This window comes from Morus notabilis, unplaced genomic scaffold (genome assembly GCF_000414095.1).
Source record: "Morus notabilis unplaced genomic scaffold, ASM41409v2 Scaffold1245, whole genome shotgun sequence".
NCBI classification, from domain to species: domain Eukaryota; kingdom Viridiplantae; phylum Streptophyta; class Magnoliopsida; order Rosales; family Moraceae; genus Morus; species Morus notabilis.
Window position 1 is genome coordinate 91,024 of NW_010362534.1, and position 20,892 is coordinate 111,915.

General features: G+C 37.4%; 2 protein-coding genes across 2 annotated transcripts in view; one reads left to right on the forward strand and one right to left on the reverse strand.

Moving 5' to 3' along the window:
• LOC112092353 (L-type lectin-domain containing receptor kinase IX.1-like) overlaps positions 1 to 1,545 on the forward strand; it is a 9,722-nt gene extending 8,177 nt beyond the window's left edge. The window contains exon 2 of the mRNA XM_024168327.1: positions 7 to 1,545. Within this exon, the coding sequence (XP_024024095.1) occupies positions 7 to 1,377 (1,371 nt within the window). The 3' untranslated portion in view covers positions 1,378 to 1,545. The remainder of the gene's footprint in view (positions 1 to 6) is intronic.
• Positions 1,546 to 10,660: 9,115 nt separating this feature from the next.
• LOC112092344 (L-type lectin-domain containing receptor kinase IX.1-like) lies at positions 10,661 to 12,759 on the reverse strand. Its single transcript, XM_024168316.1, has one exon. The coding sequence runs from the start codon at positions 12,635 to 12,637 to the stop codon at positions 10,757 to 10,759; it is 1,881 nt and encodes a 626-aa protein (XP_024024084.1). The 5' UTR covers positions 12,638 to 12,759; the 3' UTR covers positions 10,661 to 10,756.
• Positions 12,760 to 20,892: the final 8,133 nt, after the last annotated feature.

Sequence of the window (20,892 nt, forward strand, 5' to 3'; positions counted from 1 at the left end):
TCTCAGACCAAAACCCTCTCTGTTAGGGTTTCTTACCGTCAGTATGAAACTTACGAGCTTTCTCATCAAATTGATCTATCGCAAGTTCTGCCTGAACACTTAAATTTCGGTTTCTCCGCATCCACTGGTGATAGAACGGCGACGCACGACATCCTTTCTTGGGAGTTTAGCTCGACAAACTTTTCATTAATCGCGCAAGATCTTCCGAAAGAGGGTGGTGGAGTGGATCGAGTCCTCCTGGTGGCTTGTGTAATTGGTGGGTCTTTTCTAATATTTCTTGGTGTTGCGTTGTTGTGTGGCTTTCGTTATTGTAAGAAGAGAACTAGATTCGACGCGTCAAATATGGATCGTGAATTTGAGCATTATATGGGGCCTAAGAAGTTCTCTTATAAAGAATTGGTTAAGGCCACAAACAAGTTTGCTGAAGAAGGTAAACTCGGTGAAGGAGGATTTGGGGAAGTTTACAAAGGCTACTTGAGTTACTTGAATCTAACCGTGGCAGTTAAAAGAGGTTCTATGCGATCCAAACAAGGAAGAAAAGAGTACATGTCCGAGGTTAAAATAATTAGTAGACTCAGACACAGAAATCTAGTGCAACTAATTGGTTGGTGTCATGAGATCAGCAAAGAGTTCCTTCTTGTCTACGAGTTGCTCCCAAATGGTAGCCTTGATTCTCACTTGTTTGGAAGAAATAGAAGCATTCTTTCGTGGGAAGTGAGGCAGAAAATTGTTCTTGGACTTGCCTCTGCACTTCTCTACTTGCATGAAGAATCAGAACAATGTGTCCTTCATAGGGATATCAAATCGAGCAACATAATGTTGGATTCAAATTTCAACGCCAAGCTTGGGGATTTCGGCTTAGCAAGGCTAGTGGACGAAGCCACTGGTCCCCGGACAACGGGGTTGGCCGGAACATGGGGCTACATGGCACCGGAGTACATAAACACGAGCAAGGCGAGCAACGCGTCGGACGTGTACAGCTTTGGGGTGGTGGCGTTAGAAATAGCATGTGGGAGAAAATCCATTGAACGCAATTCGGAAGAGGAGGATAGGGTTTCTCTTGTTTCTTGGGTTTGGGCCTTTTACGGAAGTGGAAGGCTTCTTGATGTGGTTGATGAGAGGTTATGCATGGAATTTGACGTGAAACAGATGGAGTGTTTGCTGACCGTTGGATTGTGGTGCGTTCATCCGGACCATAATCTAAGACCGTCCATAAAGGAAGTCATACAAGTCCTTAGTTTTGAAGCGCCATTGCCCGATCTTCCCAAAAACATGCCTGTTCCCAACTATCATGCACCTGAGAACGCTACAATACAAGTTCCTTTATCTACTAGTGAGCCCACCATAACTTATTCGTCAATTTTCTTAGGCCGTTAAGCACTGGTATTACTCTTTTCGTCTCTTTGGTTGTTATAATTCCTTTATTTTCTTGCTCATATTGTGTTCGTATGTGCAAAGTACATATCAGGTGTTGAAGTTATTAGAGAGTTGCGAAATATAAATGATATGTATTATATATTGTATGTTGATTCTCTAAATTTTATATATCACTACAACAAAAAGGTTTATTAGTAACGACATAACTTGATCATTGTATTGATTTTATGTCTTAAAAAAAGACCTAAGTATCAAAGTGACATTTTAAAAACTTCACAGTATCTTTATAATATTACGAAGAACACATAAAACAAAATTGATTTTTCCGAGTAATACATGGTACTAAGGTGATTATTATCCTTCAATCTAACAATTTTAATCACTTTATATCGAAGCATTGAAACACAATAAATGGCATATATTTACTATAATTATAAGTCTTGCCAACCCAACGTCGTGGTTTTTCCATCAATCATCAATCTAATATTAATGAGTTAGCCCCTTTAATTACTACTGTATTGACAACTACGATGGGCTCATGAAACCAAGAACAAAGCATTCCAACCTTGACTGCTAATCTAATTTCTACTCAAATTTAATGCGTATGGCCCTGATTTGGTGGAGGAAAATCATGGGGAAAAAAAAATCTAATCTCCTAGAAGAGAATAATAAAAGCTTATCAACATTCAAAGTCTCGTTATTTGAGTTTTTAAAGCGTTAAAATAACATGAAAAGAGCTATACGGCTCCGCATCACTTCCAAAACACCACATGTGAATGCCAAGCAATTGCAACATTTTTTTTTAATAAAAGCGGGATCCACGTTCAAGTGTGACGGAACCACTTTTTTCCTTCCCATTATTTCCCACGCGCTCACAGGTTGTTCCCCTTGTTTTATGATTATGCTTTGGAGGAATGTTAAAAAATAAAAAAGTGAAAACAATTGTATATTTTTTGATAAAAGGATAACATTTACTTTATTAAAACAAAGATAACATTTAGTTGTACTTTTTATTTATAATAAATACTTAATTTTACTTTCAAAATATGTTTAAAAAGTTATACGGAAAATCTCATTTTAATACTCTATGTTATTTAAACATTGTGGACGCGTTTGAAACTCGTTTTAAAATGATTTTATTTTCTGTATGAAAATGAAAACGAAAACGTTTTCATTTTCAGGCAGGAATCATTTCTAAAAATGTGTTTAGAAGTTTTATTCAAAAATTATTTTCAGTCTAAAAAAATTAAAACGGCGTTTGGTGGTTTCATTTTAAAAAACATGTAATAGTATTTAAAATAATAATATATTAAACTCCTCCTCAGGCCCCCTTTCAAAATTGTGTCGTTTCATCTCAAAATTGTCATTTCATCAACTTATTGTCATTTTCTCCAGCGAACTCTTCTCCTTCAATTGATTTCTTCAAGTCCGTCTTCACCGATGAATCCAGGGAACCCTCTGACTCCGATGAGCCCCAAAACGATAACACTCCCGCCTACCACAAGGATCTCGACGAGTTTGGCACCTCTGTATGCAGTCCTCCCCACGCCACCAATGGCAGCTATACGAAGACGACGCCCACTCGCGTCTCTTTCGTTTACAGTCCTCCCCTCACCTCTGACGGCGGCTGCACGAAGACGGCTCCTACTCGCGTCTCTTTCATTTGCCATCCTCCACTCACCTCCGACGGCGGCTGCACGAAGACGGCGCCTACTCGCGTCTCTTTCGTTTGCAGTCCTCCCCTCACCTCTGACGGCGGCTGCACGAAGTCGGCACCCACTCGCGTCTCTTTCGTTTGCAGTCCTCCCCTGGCCTTCGACAGCGGCTGCACGAAGATGACACCCACTCGCGTTTGCTATGTTTGTGTAATGTTATTAGCAAATCAAAATGGAGAAAAGGGAAGAGAAGAGAACGGTGGAGAGAAGAATGAAGGAAAGAAAAATAACCCAGAGAAAATGAAAATGGAGAAAAGGAAAACGAGTTGAGTTTGTTTTCAGCAACGCCTCTGATTTTAGGAGAAAGACAAAAACGTTTTTGTTTTTTATTTCTGTACGTTGCTGCCCCAAACACGATCCTCACACCGTTTTCATTTTTTTCCTTGAAAAATGTGAAAAACGTTTTTGAAAACGGAAACAAACACGCCCATAAATTCTCTATGTTTTACATAGATTATCGGCATCTTATAGGAAAATATTTTCAAAAAGGTTTTAAATAAAAAATATGAGACAATGTTGGACTCGAATGCCTGAGCGCATGGGAAATGGTTCTCTTCTCGCACACTAAAACGTCGGTCCCACTTTTATTAAAGAAAATGTTGCAATGGCCTTGCCTTTACACCTGGAGCTTTGCAAGTGATGCGGAGTTGAGCGGAGTTGTTTCTCTCCGGGGCTAAATATCATTTCGGATTAATAATATATTTGTCATAGGCTTTCTTGATGACTAATTAATTTTAAGTTCAATAATTGTCCGCATGCCAATTTATTTTCTTTTTTGTAAAATATATATAGAACTTCGTTCATGCATCTTAGTAAGACTAGTATGGGGCACATGCCTTAGGCACGTCTTACAGGTTACATGTTTTTTTTCAAAGTTTTTGACAAATACATACAATCATTTACGAAGAACCAACTTTCGATCAATATTAGAAAAGAAAAAAAAACATCTATTACAAATTTTAGTCTTCAAACATGCATGATTTGTAATAAAAATATAGATGAAATTACATAATTACAATTAGGAAAAAAAAAACTATTTTAGTAAACAAGTAGATGTACAACTTTTTCATTTTGGTCATTTTTTCATTATCTCCATGGAAAATTATTTTTGCTTTCTAGCTCCTTTGTAACTCTGGAAGAGTGATAAGCTATTTTAATAGAAGAGAAAAGTTGACGCAAAATGGAGAAGATTAAACATAAGAAATACTCAACGGAGAAGTGATTCCAAGTGATATATATTTCTCAATGGTTGCATGTGTCACTTATTTTTTCTTTCATTTTCTTTTTCCCCTTTTAAGTTTGTGAATTTACGGAATATTATTGGGTGGTAAAGTGTCTCATGCTTTTGACTTATTCTAGAAGACAACGTGGAAATGGGGATAAGGCTCTTGGGAGCATTGACTAAGTCCAACTCCAGTTTTTGGGTTTAGCACACGTGGAGGATGATCCATTCAACCAAGTAGTGGAGTAGCTATTTCCTTGATTCTCTCCGGCACGTGTCCACTGAGCCATTTCGCCACTTAGTTCATGTTTTCTTATTTTTTAGTTGTTTGTTACAAATACTTTATGGATGTTTTCTATAAATATCTGTTTAGGATTAGCTTTTAGGTTATCGAATTGAATTGTTTCTATTATATCTTGGGAGTCTTGTCCTCTTCATTCCATACGGACACTTGTATTGGTGGAAGCTGGTGTTAAAGATTCTTGTATTTCGTTTTCAGCCAATATATTTCCTTTCTTTTCCTAATATTTCCAGTAATTTCTCTTTATTATCTCCGCTCCTAACATTTTGGTATCAGAGCAGGTTAATCCATCATGGTGAACACCAGATTCAACCCTTCCGCTACTGACCCAAGTCCTGACCCCATTGTTCAGCAGCTTTCGACTATCGCTACCAACTTGACACAATTGATGCTCTAGCCGCTAAAGTCGCCGCTCTCAAGGCTCAAACCAGCCAACCAGCACAAGGAGAAACTAGCCAAGGCAAGCAGGACAAAAGAAAAATGGCAGAAACTAGCTTGGGTTCTCGTCAATGAGACAAGCCGTTTTGGGCGGATGATGTCGAAGCGGAGATGGATAGCCCTTGGTGGTTGCGTAACCCTTTGCAACGCCCATACATCAAAATGGAATTTCCTAAATAGGAAGGAGTCGATCCGCGGGGTTTGATTTTAAAAGCGGAAAATTTTTTCCGTTATCATCAAACCCCAGATGATATGAAAGTCGAGATTGCCGCCATGTACTTGGAAGGCGACGCTCTCAATATGTTCACCTGGATCAATAGTGAGCGAACTATTGTGTATTGGGAAGAATTGGTGAAAGCCCTGCACGAGAACTATGGACCTGCAGAATTCCAAAAATCTAGACGAGCATCTATACAACATTCGGCAAGTGGGGAGCGTTCAAGAATACTGTCAAGAGTTTGCCAAACGCGCCGCTCGACTCAAGTTGTCGCCCAAACATTGTCTCCTAGGGGCCTTTCTCAGTGGCTTAAAGGAAGAATTGAAGGCTGACGTACGGGTTCACAAACCACGTTCAGTATATAAAGCCATGAGTTTGGCTCTTGAATTTGAATCCAAACTAGACCCACATTGCACCACCAAAGGGCCAATTGGACCACAGCCATCCGGCCCAGCCCACAACCCCAAACATTATTCACGGGTATTTCTTCTGTTCACACAAACCCCCGACAATTTTCCCCTACAACCCAAGCGACGACCCAACCACCGCAAACTCGATCATGGGAAGCTGAACGGCAGAACAGAATAGCCAAAGGTCTCTGCTTCCGTTGTAATGAGAAATTTGCTCCGGGTCACAGATGTAAATCCACAAGCTTTTCTCTAATGGAGCTCATGGACGGCGATCATCCAGACAGCGGTGACGACGAAAACACCAACGACAGTGTTCCACCAGTGGCATACTTTGCTGAGATTTCTTTCCACGCAATTTTGGAAAAGTCGGTTGGTGCAACGATGAAACTTCAGGGAGAAATCAATGAGCGGCAGGTCCTTATCCTTGTTGATAGTGGGTCAACACATAATTTTGTGGCAGAAACTATCATGGAAGAGCTTGGAATTCCAGTGCAAACCATTCCCCCATTCAGCATACAAATAGGAAATGGGAACATCATTCGCTGCAATAAAGTTTGCCATGATCTTCATGTTCAATTGCCAGGCTTATCCATCACTCAAGATTACTACCATTTTTCGATTGGGGGAGCTGATTTGGTCTTGGCAATCAAATGGTTGGCTTCTCTCAACATAGTTCAAGCCACCTGGAAGGATATGTTCATGATTTTCAATTGGCAAGGGAAGCGTTACAAATTGCAAGGAGTCCGGTCGGACAAACCAACTACGGCTTCATTCCAATCTTTTAAAAAGTGTCTGTTTAGGCAACCTCAAATTGGGTTTCTGGGCCATGTGATTTCAAAAGATGGAGTAGCCGTAGACCCTGACAAAATTTTGGCTCTATTAGATTGGTCATTGCCCAAAACTGTTGTTGTTTATTTTAAAACGGAAACAAACACGCCCATAGATTCTCTATGTTTTACATAGATTATCGGCATCACATAGGAAAATATTTTCAAAAAGGTTGTAAATAAAAAATATGAGACAACATTATAAGACCAAAAGTAATAATATATCAACACACGCTCTGTAGTCATAAAAAGAAAATACTTCATAAATGGTCTTGGCAAATTGGTCAAAAAAGAAATATATATATATCATTCACTTTGTTTCTCAACCGTAAGTGAAATGCGAAAAGTTAATATTCAACAACCTTGTTAGTAAATTCTCGTTCTTATTCACAAATGACCGTCTCCCTTGCATTAATTGTAATTTTTCTTTTTTAGCATCGCTACAAAGCAAAAAATTACTATGTTGGACTCGAATGCCTGAGCGCATGGGAAATGGTTAAGGAGATTGGTTCTCTTCTCGCACACTAAAACGTCGGTCCCACTTTTATTAAAGAAAATGTTGCAATTGCCTTGGCTTTACATTTGAGGGGCATTTGATATGCAGTAATCTTAAGGATGGAAATAAGAATCTGTAATATTAACATGTTTGGTACAAGAATTATAATTTTTAAATTTCTAGGAATGTGATTACTATGAAATTCACTTTCCCTCATTTTCATGTAATTTGAATACCACCCAATATGGTGTTATTCAAATTCTTAAGAATCTCAAAATTATGAGAATCTTACAGTGTGGGTTACCACCACTGAGCATCTCCTCCCTGCGTAGCTGCCGAGCACCTCCATCGCCGCCCCAGTCGCTCCGCCGTCGTCCACGGAGGAGCGCGTCGAGGAATCGTCCGAGAACAACGAGCAGGAGAGAGCCTAGGGATTTCAGGCCTTACCTTTGCCAAGGAATCATATACACTCTGCTGAGGAAGAAGAATGAGGCCGAGAAACAGTTCGACAAGTTCCGGCGACTCATTCCGAAGAACCATCCGTACAGAGAGTATTTCGACGACAACATGTTCGCCATGAAGCTTTTCACACAGCATGTCGATAGGGAGAAGAATGGCATTTGAATTTTCTGGTTCTCGTTTGAGGTTGAGCTTCTTTTTTGTTTCCTTAATTCGTACTTAACTTTCTGTGTTTTGATACCGATTGCTGACGCCATTGATACATTGAGGGAAATAAAAACATGGCTGAAAAATAGGAAGAGCAAGAGGGAAATAAAAACAGGAAATATATAGTCGATTTACTCTGTTTTTTGCATATAAGAAAAGAGGTATCTGTTTCTGAAGGAACCACATGATCTCTGTTTTTAATGTCTGTCTTTTTTCTGGAATGGCTTTAGAAAATAGGTTCCTGCGGATACTATTTTACTGCTGAAAGTTTTACTGCTGGAATGGTTTTTTGAAGTTGAGCTTCTTTTTTATTTCCTTAATTCTTAACTTTGTGTGTTTTTCGTTTATGTGGTGCTTTTATTTACTTACGTTGTCGTAGGAGATTATATTATAAGGAAGATAAGAGTTCTTTCTAGTGTTTAGTTTGTAAGGTGGATATTATCAGTATCCCTTAGTTGAATTTGGCCTCTTGGTATCAAGTATCTATCAACAATTCGAATAGAAGATGGAAAGGGAAAAGAGAGAGAGTTTTTTTTTTAGTTTGCTATATTTTTTAAATTTAATTTGTTAAAATTATAATCACTTAATTAAATAAATAGTTTAAAATTATTTAAAATGTTTAATTTTATAACAAAAATTACATTACATTACTGTGCACAACTAAATACAGTAATGTAATATTCTTGAGAATTTGAGAAAGATTCTTGTATGGAACCAAACACAATAATGTATTATTTCTATGAATTATATTACCCCCATCACTTTCTCAGGAATATAATTTCTACTGATTATTGCAAACCAAACGCCCCCTTAAAGCTTTGCAAGTGATGCGGAGTTGAGCGGAGTTGTTTCTCTCTAGGGCCAAATATCATTTCAGATTAATAATATATTTGTCATAGGCTTTCTTGATGACTAATTAATTTTAAGTTCAATAATTGTCCGCATGCCAATTTATTTTCTTTTCTTTAAGACATATATAGAACTTCGTTCATGCATCTTAGTAAGACTAGTATGGGGCACATGCCTTAGGCACATCTTACCAGAAGGGTACATACATGGCGCCATGGCACCAATGCTCAGTGCCTTAGCGCTACTGAAATTGTACCCGTAATGTCGCGGCACCAAAAATGGCCACCGTGGCATTAGCGAGCACATCATATGCGATTTGAAGTAGCGTTATGATACCGAGAAGGTAGCGCCGCAACACTGGTCACAAGTAGGTGATCTCAAGGCCGATTTTAGGTGATTTTTTAGGGCTTTTTTACTCTTTACTTGTACTCTTTAAATACCTAATGTTATGGAGACTTAGTATGATGAATTTTCAGAGAGAAAAATTAGAGTGTGAGGTTAGGAAACATCTTTTAAGTGTGAGATAAATATAGAGAGAGATTGACTGCTTTTCTCTGTAAAGAATCTATTCAACTGATTAATGAAATCTTCAGCAGCAAAAATAGGACGTAGCCAAATTGGCGAACCTCTATATATTAAATTCTTTGTGTGAATTTTACTTAAATTTCTCGTTCGTTATTTTTCGTTCTCTGTTATTTGCTTAGGTTTTAGGCAAATTTTCCCAACATTCTACAATGCTCAAAACAAAAGTTAAATGCGAGGCACAAAATCTTGGATATCGTTCCATGAAAACAAATACGCAAATACGTTCTTACAATAATATTAATTTAGTTGCAAATAGACATTTTCCCCTTTCTAATAAGAATAATTTTAATATTTGTATAACACTTGTATTCAAGCTTCTCGTTAAGAAAAATACTAAAAGAAAGTAATAAATGGATCTAATCAATATATAGCATGAACTGCATCCTTGATAATACGCAAAAACTTTTACAAGCTGTTGACTATTTTCAAGATGAATATATATCTGATTCTTAGAAAGGTTACTAATACGTTCTTAGCTCCTAAATAAAGACAATGTATAAATTTAGTCCTGAACTTTTTATTTCGTTAAATTAGTTCCTGAACTTTAATTCTTTTACTATTTTCATTTATTGACATAAAACTGACGAAAGATTTTAAAAATTATACAGAGAAAATCAAGTCCTAGCCGTATAGTTTTATTAAATGCAAAATATATACTAGATTGTTTGTTAAAAGCCCTTAAAACTGTAACATTTTGATAGTGGACAATCATGAAAACGCGGCATCAGTGAAGAACAAGGGTCACCTCATGTCGGTCCTACAGCAAGCACCTAATCATTCTTTGAATACGCGATACCGCGGGTACTTTCCTCCATTTGAACTACATCCGCGGCCACTGATACAAGAACCTCTGCCAACAGATTAGGAGCCTTAAGCAGAAAGATTAGTTACCCTTCGCCACTGCTTATTTCATGTATGGATGTTTAAACTAAACACTGAAGTTTTGCAATATACTATTTTTATGTCTTTCTAGTATGAATCAGACGACGCATATATACTATTATTATTTGTTATTACATTGTTGGGTGATAGGAATCAGGAGATACACAGGAAATCCAACTAGATTCGCACCCCTATAACAAACCCTCATCATTTACCCACTTTCCAATTACAAATTAGGCATATATTGCTAATTACGTGATTTAGTTCGGTAAATTTTGGCCTTATTCATTTCATGACTTAAGTCATATTATTACAGTGTTTTCTCTTAGAAAAATTTAAATTTAACTTTTTTGCTACATTGTTGCATTTTTTTCCTCTCATATACACAACTCAAGTCATGACTTGAGTTGTGTAAATGAACATACTCTTAAATTTATTATTTTTTTATGAAAGTTATAAATTTTATTATTGATTTCAAATTAATTGTATTGAAAACAATTGGAAAACAATTAATTAGTTTTTGTTAAAGTAAATTGTTAATTACCAGTTTACCATACTGCTATATGTGGCGGCAAGAATATGCTGATATTTTTATATATGTACATGAACACAATACTAAGAAGTTATAAACTTAATTAAGTAGAAAAGAAAGAAACCCTAAAGGATAAAGGGTGAGGATAAAGTACAATAAATTAAACCAAAAAAAAAGGAAAAACGACAAAGAAATTTTAAGGCTACAGCCTACAAAGGACGAAGGAGGTAGTACTTGTCTTAACGGCCTGTGAAAAATGATGAATCAGTTATGGTGGCCGCACTAGTAGAGGAATGAAGTATTTCAGAGTCAGGTACATGATAGTTGGGAACAGGCATGTTTCTTGGAAGATCTGGCAATGGCGCTTCAAAACTGAGAACTTGTATGACATCCTTTATGGACGGTCTTAGATTATGATCCGGATGAACGCACCACAATCCAACGGTCAGCAAACACTCCATCTGTCGCACGTCAAATTCCAAGCATAGTCTCTCATCAACCACATCAAGAAGCCTTCCACTTCCGTAAAAGTCCCAAACCCAAGAAACAAGAGAAACCCTATCCTCCTCCTCGGAATCATGTTCTATCGATTTTCTTCCGCATGCTATTTCTAACGCCACCACCCCGAAGCTGAACACGTCAGAGGCCTTGCTCGCTTTGCTCGTGTTTATGTACTCCGGTGCCATGTAGCCCAATGTTCCTGCCAACGCTGTTGTCCGCGAACCAGTGGCTTCATCCACTAGCCTTGCTAAGCCGAAATCGCCGAGCTTGGCATTGAAATCTGAATCCAACATTATGTTACTCGATTTGATATCACGGTGAAGAACACATTGTTCCGATTCTTCATGCAAGTAGAGAAGTGCAGACGCAAGACCAAGGACTATTTTATGCCTCACTTTCCATGAAAGAATGCTTCTTTCTCTTCCAAACAAGTGAGAATCAAGGCTACCATTTGAGAGGAACTCATAGATAAGAAGGAACTCTTTGTTATCATGACACCAACCAATTAGTTGCACCAAGTTTTTGTGTCTGAGTCTACTAATTATTTTGACCTCGGACATATACTCTTTTCTTCCTTGTTTGGACCGTTTAGAAACTCTTTTAACTGCCACAGTTAGATTCAAGTGCCTCAAGTAGCCTTTGTAAACTTCCCCAAATCCTCCTCCACCAAGTATACCTTGTTCCGCAAACTTATTTGTGGCCTTAACCAATTCCTTATAAGAGAACTTCTTAGGCCCTATATCATGCTCAAATTCACGATCCATATTCGACACATCATCCAAAGCTGTAGTACTCTCCGTCTCTCCATTTCTCTTCTGAAAGACATTACAGATAAAAGCATTGCCGTCTCTACGACGGAAGGCATAGAACAAAGCAACACCAATAAATACTAGAAAAGTCAGCCCACCTAGTATACAAGCCACCACTTGATTTCTATCGAGTCCAGCACCATCTTCCGCGATTAATGAGAAGCCTGTTGAGTTAAACTCCCACGAAAGGATACGGTGAATCGAGATGGAGTGACCAGTCGACGCTGAGAAGCCGAAACTTCTTTTAGGCAAAACTTTCGATAGATCTAGAGGATGATGAGATAGCTTGTAAGTTTGATTATGGTAATCAACCATAACAGAGAGGGTTTTGGCCCGAGAAGTATACCAAATCCTCGCGAAACCTCTGGAGACAGGAGTCCATTCACGCGTCAACGTCACGGTCTTCACCGATATAATTGAGTTTACGTTTATTCCGATATGGCAGGAGGTTCTATCGAAATCGTTTTGGAAAGAGTCGAACTCCACGGCAACAAGGCCACTTGTCGCTGTATCCTCACAATTGGAAATCAACCCTAAACAGCCACCCCAAGAACTCGGCGGTACACGAGAACCGGTGTTCGCTAGAAAGAAGGCAAACCCGTCTCCACGAAGATAAGAGTCATTTGACAATGTAGTGATGGTGAAAGAGAAGCTAGTGTCGAAGTCTTCCACCGGACCATTTCCGGTTTTAAGGTTCGCGGGGGAACCTGTCTCTTTAGCGAATACCGCTCTGCCGGCGCTCTTGATTTTATCCAAGTTAAGCGTGAGGCCAACTCCATCTGGATTTGCACTGGCATCACCGTCGAACATGATGTCGGGCCAATTTCTGAAGTCGGTGCGTTTAAAGGAAATTGCATCTGCGTGGAGATCAATATCAATTAAGAGGAGGAGAATAATTATTTGGAGTGAAAAGAAATGGTTGTTGTAGTAGATACGGTTATGAAAGTTTTGAATAATAAGATTGCTGGTGTTGTAATCCATATTTTGATGATGAGAAAGTGGTTAATTAGATTGATTAGCCGGGAAACCATTGTCTCCAAGGACTCGTTAAATAAGATTTCTTAGTGCTTGTGTGCGTTCCAATAAATTTCCTGCATATTAATGATGTTTCCTTATTTTATTAATTCGTTAAAGATACTTTCGGTGCCAAGAAGTCTTTCTCCAATTTGGAAATTAATCCATGTTGTGCTAACGATCTAGTTTATGTTCAGATTTGGAGTCTTGTCTAAATTTCTAATCTCCAGTCATGTATATCTGGTGGCATTTTATTGGCAAGCTTGTATTAAAATTATTTTAATTTTTTATTGCCAGATTTTCATATTTGCTGCCATATTATTTAACCCGATCTAGTTTATGTTCAGACTTGGAGTCTCATCCAAATCTATATCTACTTACTAAGAGAGAATAGGTTTTTTCCACATTGTTTAAAAACGCTTCGTTGCAAAAAGTTACGCACCAAATCAAATTGTGCCGGGGAAAGAGGAGATAAATTTAATATGTGATTTTACGTGAGAGCTTTTTACTATAGCAAAAAAGTTAGATGTGACTGTTTCTGAGAACTTTTTACTGTAGCAAAACTCAAATTCTAAACTCAAATCGGTAAAGTGAACGGGGGTACTAGTGTTTTATTCTTCACTGAAATCGCCTGATATCCATTTTCTATTGGGACGATTTTTTTTGGAATCCACGTGGCGTCACGTGATTGGATAGCCTTAATACGTGGATACGTGTCAAAGTCTTACCTCGTCAATTGGTCGCAAGAAGAATAGTCTCCATAAACAAAACTAGCTACCTTTTTATTTTACCGCACCTTGTTTTGTTTCTAATTTCCATTCCACATTTTCCACCCTCTTTCCTTTTGCTCAACAAAATTCAAATCTTTTGTTGTCCTTGGTTGACCTATTTCACAACGAAATTACCTTAATACCCTCATGACAAATGCCATTTTTTCCAATGAAAGGGAAAGAAGTTGGAATTTATGGGCACCAATAAAAACTTAATATTGATTTGAGATATTTAAGGTCCTACAAAGCACGCTGTGAAAGCTCAGATTTAATACATAGGAAAATTGTATTGTATAGCATTTATTTAAGGGATTGTCTCTCAGCGTCGTGGGACCGTGGGTAGGCCGAGTAAGGTAACAATTTTTATTGACCGGTTGGTGTGCGTTGTATGAATAATAATGGACGCAACCACACAAGTTCGTTTGGTTGTAGTGACGGAATGATAATAAGAATGGTAATAAAATAGAATTTAAATGTGCTGAAATCATAAATTGATTCTTTAGTTTAGTTAGAGTTATGGAATTAATACCTGAATGAGAATTATAATGTTTGGTTGACAACAGAATGGAATGAAAGTAAACTATATTTTGACAAAAATACCCTTCTTAATAATCTTAAATAAATCAATATATAATTAATTAAAATAGTAAAAAAAATAAATTAATTATTGAAAAAACTTTTTATTTGAAGGATAAAATTTAAAAACTATATTTCAATGGTAAAAAAATAATATTTTATATTTTTATGTAATAATAAATTATTACTTTTAGCATCTACCATGATATGTATCGAGTAAAATAATCACTTTGACCCTTGTCAATAATAAAAATGACACGATATATCATTCAACTATATATATAATCCCAAAATATAGTCATACACCAAAACTAGTAGATTCACCTATATATAGCATCTATCATCTATCAAGTCAAGTAAGTTCCTAGTTTATACAATTTAACAAAGTGAAACATAATCCTAATTAGTTATTATATCAAAAGGAAAATGCGTGGCACATACTTTATGATATCAAAAGATAATTTGGCTATATTTTTCCGCTGAAACTAAACAAACACTCTTAAATATCACCAATAACAAACACTCCAACTTGGCCTGCATCTTCTGAAGTCTCAGGGCCAAGGCTTTCTCCACAGCAATAGAAATTTCCCTTTCATTTTCTTCTTTGACATCTTCCAGTGAAGATTCAAAATACTGCAATCAATACAGAGGTCATCGTTCCACCTCCATGTTTTTTGGGTTAAAAAAAGATATCATTATATTGGAAGCTTACAAAATGCACTCAATGAATCAACAAAAATTGAACTTCATGTCTATGATCTATCAACTAATCACCATCGACAAGTAATAGAAGTCTCATAACATGTGACGGTGAAATAAGGTCAAGTGACTTCAGACAGAAAATTAAAATTTCTCAATGAAAATTGAAGAAATAACTTACTAGATGTTCGGGAGGCTTATATGTTCACCACAATTTATGGATATATTAGCTCTAGACAAAAATAGCACTTGATACACTCCCACCACGTTACCAAAAAAGAAAATTCCGAAATTCTAAACCAAAAATGGAAAACATACGGAGACAAACTGGACAAGTGGGCTGCTCCGCAGAGCTTGCGGGGGATGCCTGTGTGTGTTCAATTGAACCAGTGTATTTCACATCTACCGTGAAAAGCACACAACACACTTCCGCCTATATTCACATACATGACAGCCAAAACAGATGATAAGTAAGCTGTTCCTGTTAGTGCAGAACACAAAAGGAACGAATTTACCAAACAAAATCTTGGGTTGAGTCGCGGACTAAGTCGCTTTCTTTAAGACGTTTCGCGGCTCTGCCCAAGGTAGTACAAGCAGTATACCAGCCTCGTCGTCCCCAGGATAAAACAGCCCAGAATCACCTCTGTCTCGGACCTCCTCTGCACTGAAGAAAGCCGGAATACAAACACCCAAATATTGCTCGGAAAACAGAAAGCAAGAAGAAAGTTTTTTCTTTTGATTACCAGAGAGAGCATCTAAAAACTTTATATCTCAATCTATCCTCTCTGCCTCTATTTAAAGAAAATTGTATACAATGACGATGAGGAAAGTTAGGAACAAACCATGAGAGAGTGGAGAGGATCGTGGAGGAAATCATGGACCAAGTCATTCTTGTTCAGAGACTAAGTCTTCCCCTTTTTTTTTCGTTCAAAATAGCAACTTTATTTGTTAATAGATAATCTCTTTAGATATAACCACTTTTATTTTTAATTAAAAAAAAAATTCACACTGCTCCAACAATCCCCCACTTGAATTTTTAACATTTCCATCGAGCAATGTTATATAGGATCATGCATAAGCAAAGGTGTCTATCGACTTGAACCCTTACATAGTGAAGATGATTTAGATTATACTAGAGTAACTCGTAGTTTTGAACTCTATCTCTAACAACATCACACACACAACCCTATCAGGGTGAAGTCCAAAAGCCTGTGCTTTACGGCCATGCACGTATATCCCAGTCTAGTGAATGCTCTAGAGAATTTGCCCAAAATTCCATAGGAAGCGGCCACACTTCCACATTCACTTAGGTGAGTCTATCAAGAGTATTCCTATAGCTAAATACTCCACTCCACACAGAGATATAGAACCCATTAAGAGTTTAGAAATAACTCAACCTTCCATCGCTTCAGGATTTCATGCTTCAAAGTAAGATATTCGGAATATAACAAATATTGTTATATTAGCATGATCCAATTCATATCACTTCATGACTTGTTATTACCCATTGAACATATTTCTTAGGATCTCCAGTCCATAGGTTGGGTTTCCATCACAAGTGACTCATCAATCTACGGGCATAAGTCCCATTCCTTTTGAGGTTTTGCAAACCTTTTCTCTAGCTAATCCTTTCGTTAAAGGGTCAGCCATGTTATCATCAGTACGTATATAATCCACTCTCACAGCTCCAGTGGAGAGATATTCTCTCATAGTACTATGCTTACGACGTATTTGTCACCTTTTTCCATTATAATAACGGTTCTGAATTTTCGCAATAGCTGCAGTACTATCGCAATGGATCAAGATAGCTGGAATCGGTCTCTCCCATAACGGAATATCAGATAGCAGACTTCTTAACCATCCTGCTTCCTCACTAGCTGATGCTAGTGCAATCATCTCAGACTCCATGGTAGATTGAGCCAAGATAGTCTGTTTCTTAGACTTCCAAGAAACAGATCCACCAAATGTGCTAATATGTAGCCGCTAGTTGCCTTGGAGTCATCTGAAAGAGTATTCCAATCAGCATCGCTATATCCTTCTAGGACAACGGGAAACTTTTGATAATGTAATCCAAGGTTCATATTTCTTTTTAGGTACCTCATGGCCCTTTCTATAGCATGCCAATGTTCAATGCTAGGTCTACTAGTAAACCTGCATAGCAGTCCCACAGCGTAGGCTATGTCGGGTCTAGTGCAATCAGCAGCATATCGAAGACTACCAATGATGCTCGCATACTCAGATTGTCTAACACCATCACCGGTGTTCTTGAACAACTTTACACTAGGATCATAAGGAGTACATGCTGGTTTACAGTCAAAGTAATTGTATTTCTTTAAGATCTTCTTAATGTAATGAGATTGATCCAAAGAAATTCCCTTTTTAGACCTAGTTATCTTAATTCCAAGGATCACATTTACTTCTCCGAGATCTTTCATATCAAAGTTAGCACATAGCATAGATTTCACATTATTCACAACATGAATATTAGAACCAAAAATCAGCAAGTCATCCACATAAAGACATATAATAGTGCAAACATCATTTTCAGATTTATAATAAATGCACTTGTCACTTTCATTCACTTTGAAACCATGTGAGATAACAAGATTATCAAACTTTTCATGCCATTGCTTAGGTGCCTGTTTTAGACCATAAAGAGATTTATCTAATTTGCACACTTTGTGTTCTTGACCAGGAATAACAAAACCTTCAGGTTGGTCCATATAAATCTCTTCTTCTAATTCACCATTCAAAAAAGCAGTTTTAACATCCATTTGGTGTACAACAAGATCATGAATAGCAGCAAGAGAAAATAACACTCGAATAGATGTAATTCTAGAAACAGGTGAAAAGGTGTCAAAGAAATCTACATTTTCTCTTTGTCTAAACCCTTTGGCTACAAGACGTGCCTTATATTTATCAACAGTACCATCGGGTTTCAATTTCTTTTTAAGTGTCCATTTACATCCTATTGTTTTACAGGCTGGAGGTAAATCTACTAGGTGTCATGTTTTATTAGACTCAAGAGAGTCCATCTCATCATCAACCGCCTTTTGCCACAAATTAGCATCTACAGAAGATAAGGCCTCTTGGAGGGTGTAAGGATCCTCCTCTAAAGTGAACGCATGAAAGTCAGGACCATAATCCTTAATGGTGCGAATTCGTTTACTTTTCCTAGATTCAAACTCTAATTCCTTATTAGACTCATTAGTTCTAGTTATAGGCATATTACTAGATGTGGAGCCCCCACTATTCTTCAATACAAACGGAAATCTATCTTCATAAAAGTCAGCATCATTTGATTCAATAATCACATGAGCATTTAAGTCAAAAAATCTGACTTTTCCTAGATTCAAACTCTAATTCCTTATTAGACTCATTAGTTCTAGTTATAGGCATATTACTAGATGTGGAGCCCCCACTATTCTTCAATACAAACGGAAATCTATCTTCATAAAAGTCAGCATCATTTGATTCAATAATCACATGAGCATTTAAGTCAAAAAATCTGCAGGCTTTACTATTCACGGCATAGCCAACAAACATACATTGATATGCTCTACTAGCAAGTTTTTTCCTTTTTGGATCAGGAATCCGAACATAAGCCAAACAACCCCAAGTCCTAAAGTAAGACAGGTTAGGTTTCTTATTTTTAAGAACTTCATAAGGGGAAATTTTACTTTTTGATTTGGGAACTCTATTAAGCACATAGCAAACAGTCAACAAAATTTCTCCCCACCAATAAGAAGCAGCACCAGAGTTAAGTAAGATAGCAACTACTGATTCAGTAAAAGTTCTATTTTTTCTTTCAGCCTTGCCATTCATTTCAGGAGAGTAAGGTGCTGTTTTCTCATGAATAATCCCGTGGGATTTATAAAAATCAATAAAAATATCAGAATCATATTCAGTGCCTCTATCACTACGCAATCTCTTTATTTTTCTGTTGCACTGATTTTCAATTTCTGTCACAAATAGTTTGAACATATCAAACGCTTCATTTTTATTTTTCATGAGATAAACAAAAGTATAGTCAGAGCAGTCATCAATGAATGTAATAAAATAGCGTTTTCCATTTCTAGTCAAGATACCATCAAATTCACAAATGTCAGAATGGATTAAATCAAGAGGTTCAGATTCTCTAACAACTGATTTATGTGGGGTTTTGGTAATTTTAGCTTGACTACAGTATTCACATTTTTCAAAATCATTCAAAGACAATTTTGGGATTAGTTCTAAGCTACTCATGTTTTTAATAATGCGTTTGTTAACATGACAAAGTCTAGCATGCCAAGTATTAAAAGAACACAACATGTAAGTAGAAGGTGCAACTTTATTAACATCAACATTCAATTTAAACATTCCATCAGTAGCATACCCTTTCCCAACAAAAATATTATTTTTAGTAATGGTATACAAATCAGCCCCAATGATTTGAGTAAACCCAGCCTTGTTGAGAAGGTATCCCGAAACTAAGTTCTTCCTCATCTCTGGAGTATGCAGAACATCCTTTAGGATGACAGTCTTTCCAGAGGTAAACTTCAATTCCACCTCTCCAGTACCAGCAACAACAGTGGAGTGGGAATCACCCAACAACACTTTCTTGTCTTCAGTTTCAGAATAGGACTTGAACACAGCACGATCATAGCAAACATGGCGAGTAGCACCAGTGTCTACCCACCACCCTTCGGATCCTCCAATAATGTTGATTTCATAAATCATAGCAATAAGTTGCTCTTCGGTAAGGTTCGCCTGCGGAGCAGGACGTCGCATATACCGGCAGTTCCGAGCCATATGGCCTGGCTTCCCACAGTTAAAACATGAAAATTGTCCTGAATCATTCCTTGAAGGGGGTTTATGTCCATTCTGATTCTGTTGAGCATTCTTGTTCTGAATTTTTCGATTCTGGTTGTTGTTGTGGTTGCGATTCTGATTCTTCATGTTTTTCCCTTTGGGTTTCAAAACGGCAGAGGTGGTTTTCTTATTAGTATTGTTGTTTGAAACAACAAGAATTTCATCTTTTTGATCTTGTTTGCGGGCTTCCTCCTCAATACGAAGGCGAGTGATCAAACTTTCTAAAGAAAACTCCTTAGTTTTGTGCCGGAGAAGACTCTTAAAATCTTTCCAACCAGCAGGCAATTTGTCAATCAAGACAGCAACTTGAAATTGTTCATCTAGAGACATACCTTCAGAAATGATTTCATGTGCAATCTTTTGTAGCTCGTGAGATTGAGCCTCCACAGATTTGTCATCGGTCATTTGATATTTTAGGTATCGACTGACTGCATATTTCTTCGTTCCAGCCTCCTCAGTGTCATATTTCTTCTGAAGTGCATCCCATATCTCCTTTGCAAATTTGTTAGAACTATAGTAGTCATACAAATCATCAGACAAACCATTCAGAATAAAATTCTTGCACAGAAAATCATCTTCAACCCAGGACTCATATTCCTTAGTTTGTTTATCAGTTGGCTTTTCAGTTAATATGGGTTTTTCTGAAGTACATACATATGCAACTTTTTTCATGGTTAGGAAAAATAACATCTTCTGTTTCCATCTTTTAAAATTAAGCCCCTCAAAGCGAAAGGGCTTGTTTAAATCACCAGTAGCAGAATCGATTGCGGAAGTCATAGCAGAAGAACGTCTTAAAATTGTTAGTGCAGAACACAAAAGGAACGAATTTACCAAACAAAATCTTGGGTTGAGTCGCGGACTAAGTCGCTTTCTTTAAGACGTTTCGCGGCTCTGCCCAAGGTAGTACAAGCAGTATACCAGCCTCGTCGTCCCCAGGATAAAACAGCCCAGAATCACCTCTGTCTCGGACCTCCTCTGCACTGAAGAAAGCCGGAATACAAACACCCAAATATTGCTCGGAAAACAGAAAGCAAGAAGAAAGTTTTTTCTTTTGATTACCAGAGAGAGCATCTAAAAACTTTATATCTCAATCTATCCTCTCTGCCTCTATTTAAAGAAAATTGTATACAATGACGATGAGGAAAGTTAGGAACA

Coding starts and splice junctions, on each gene's coding strand:
- LOC112092344 (XM_024168316.1), bottom strand. CDS start 12,637: ATGTTCGACGGTGATGCCAGTGCAAATCCAGATGGAGTTGGCCTCACG.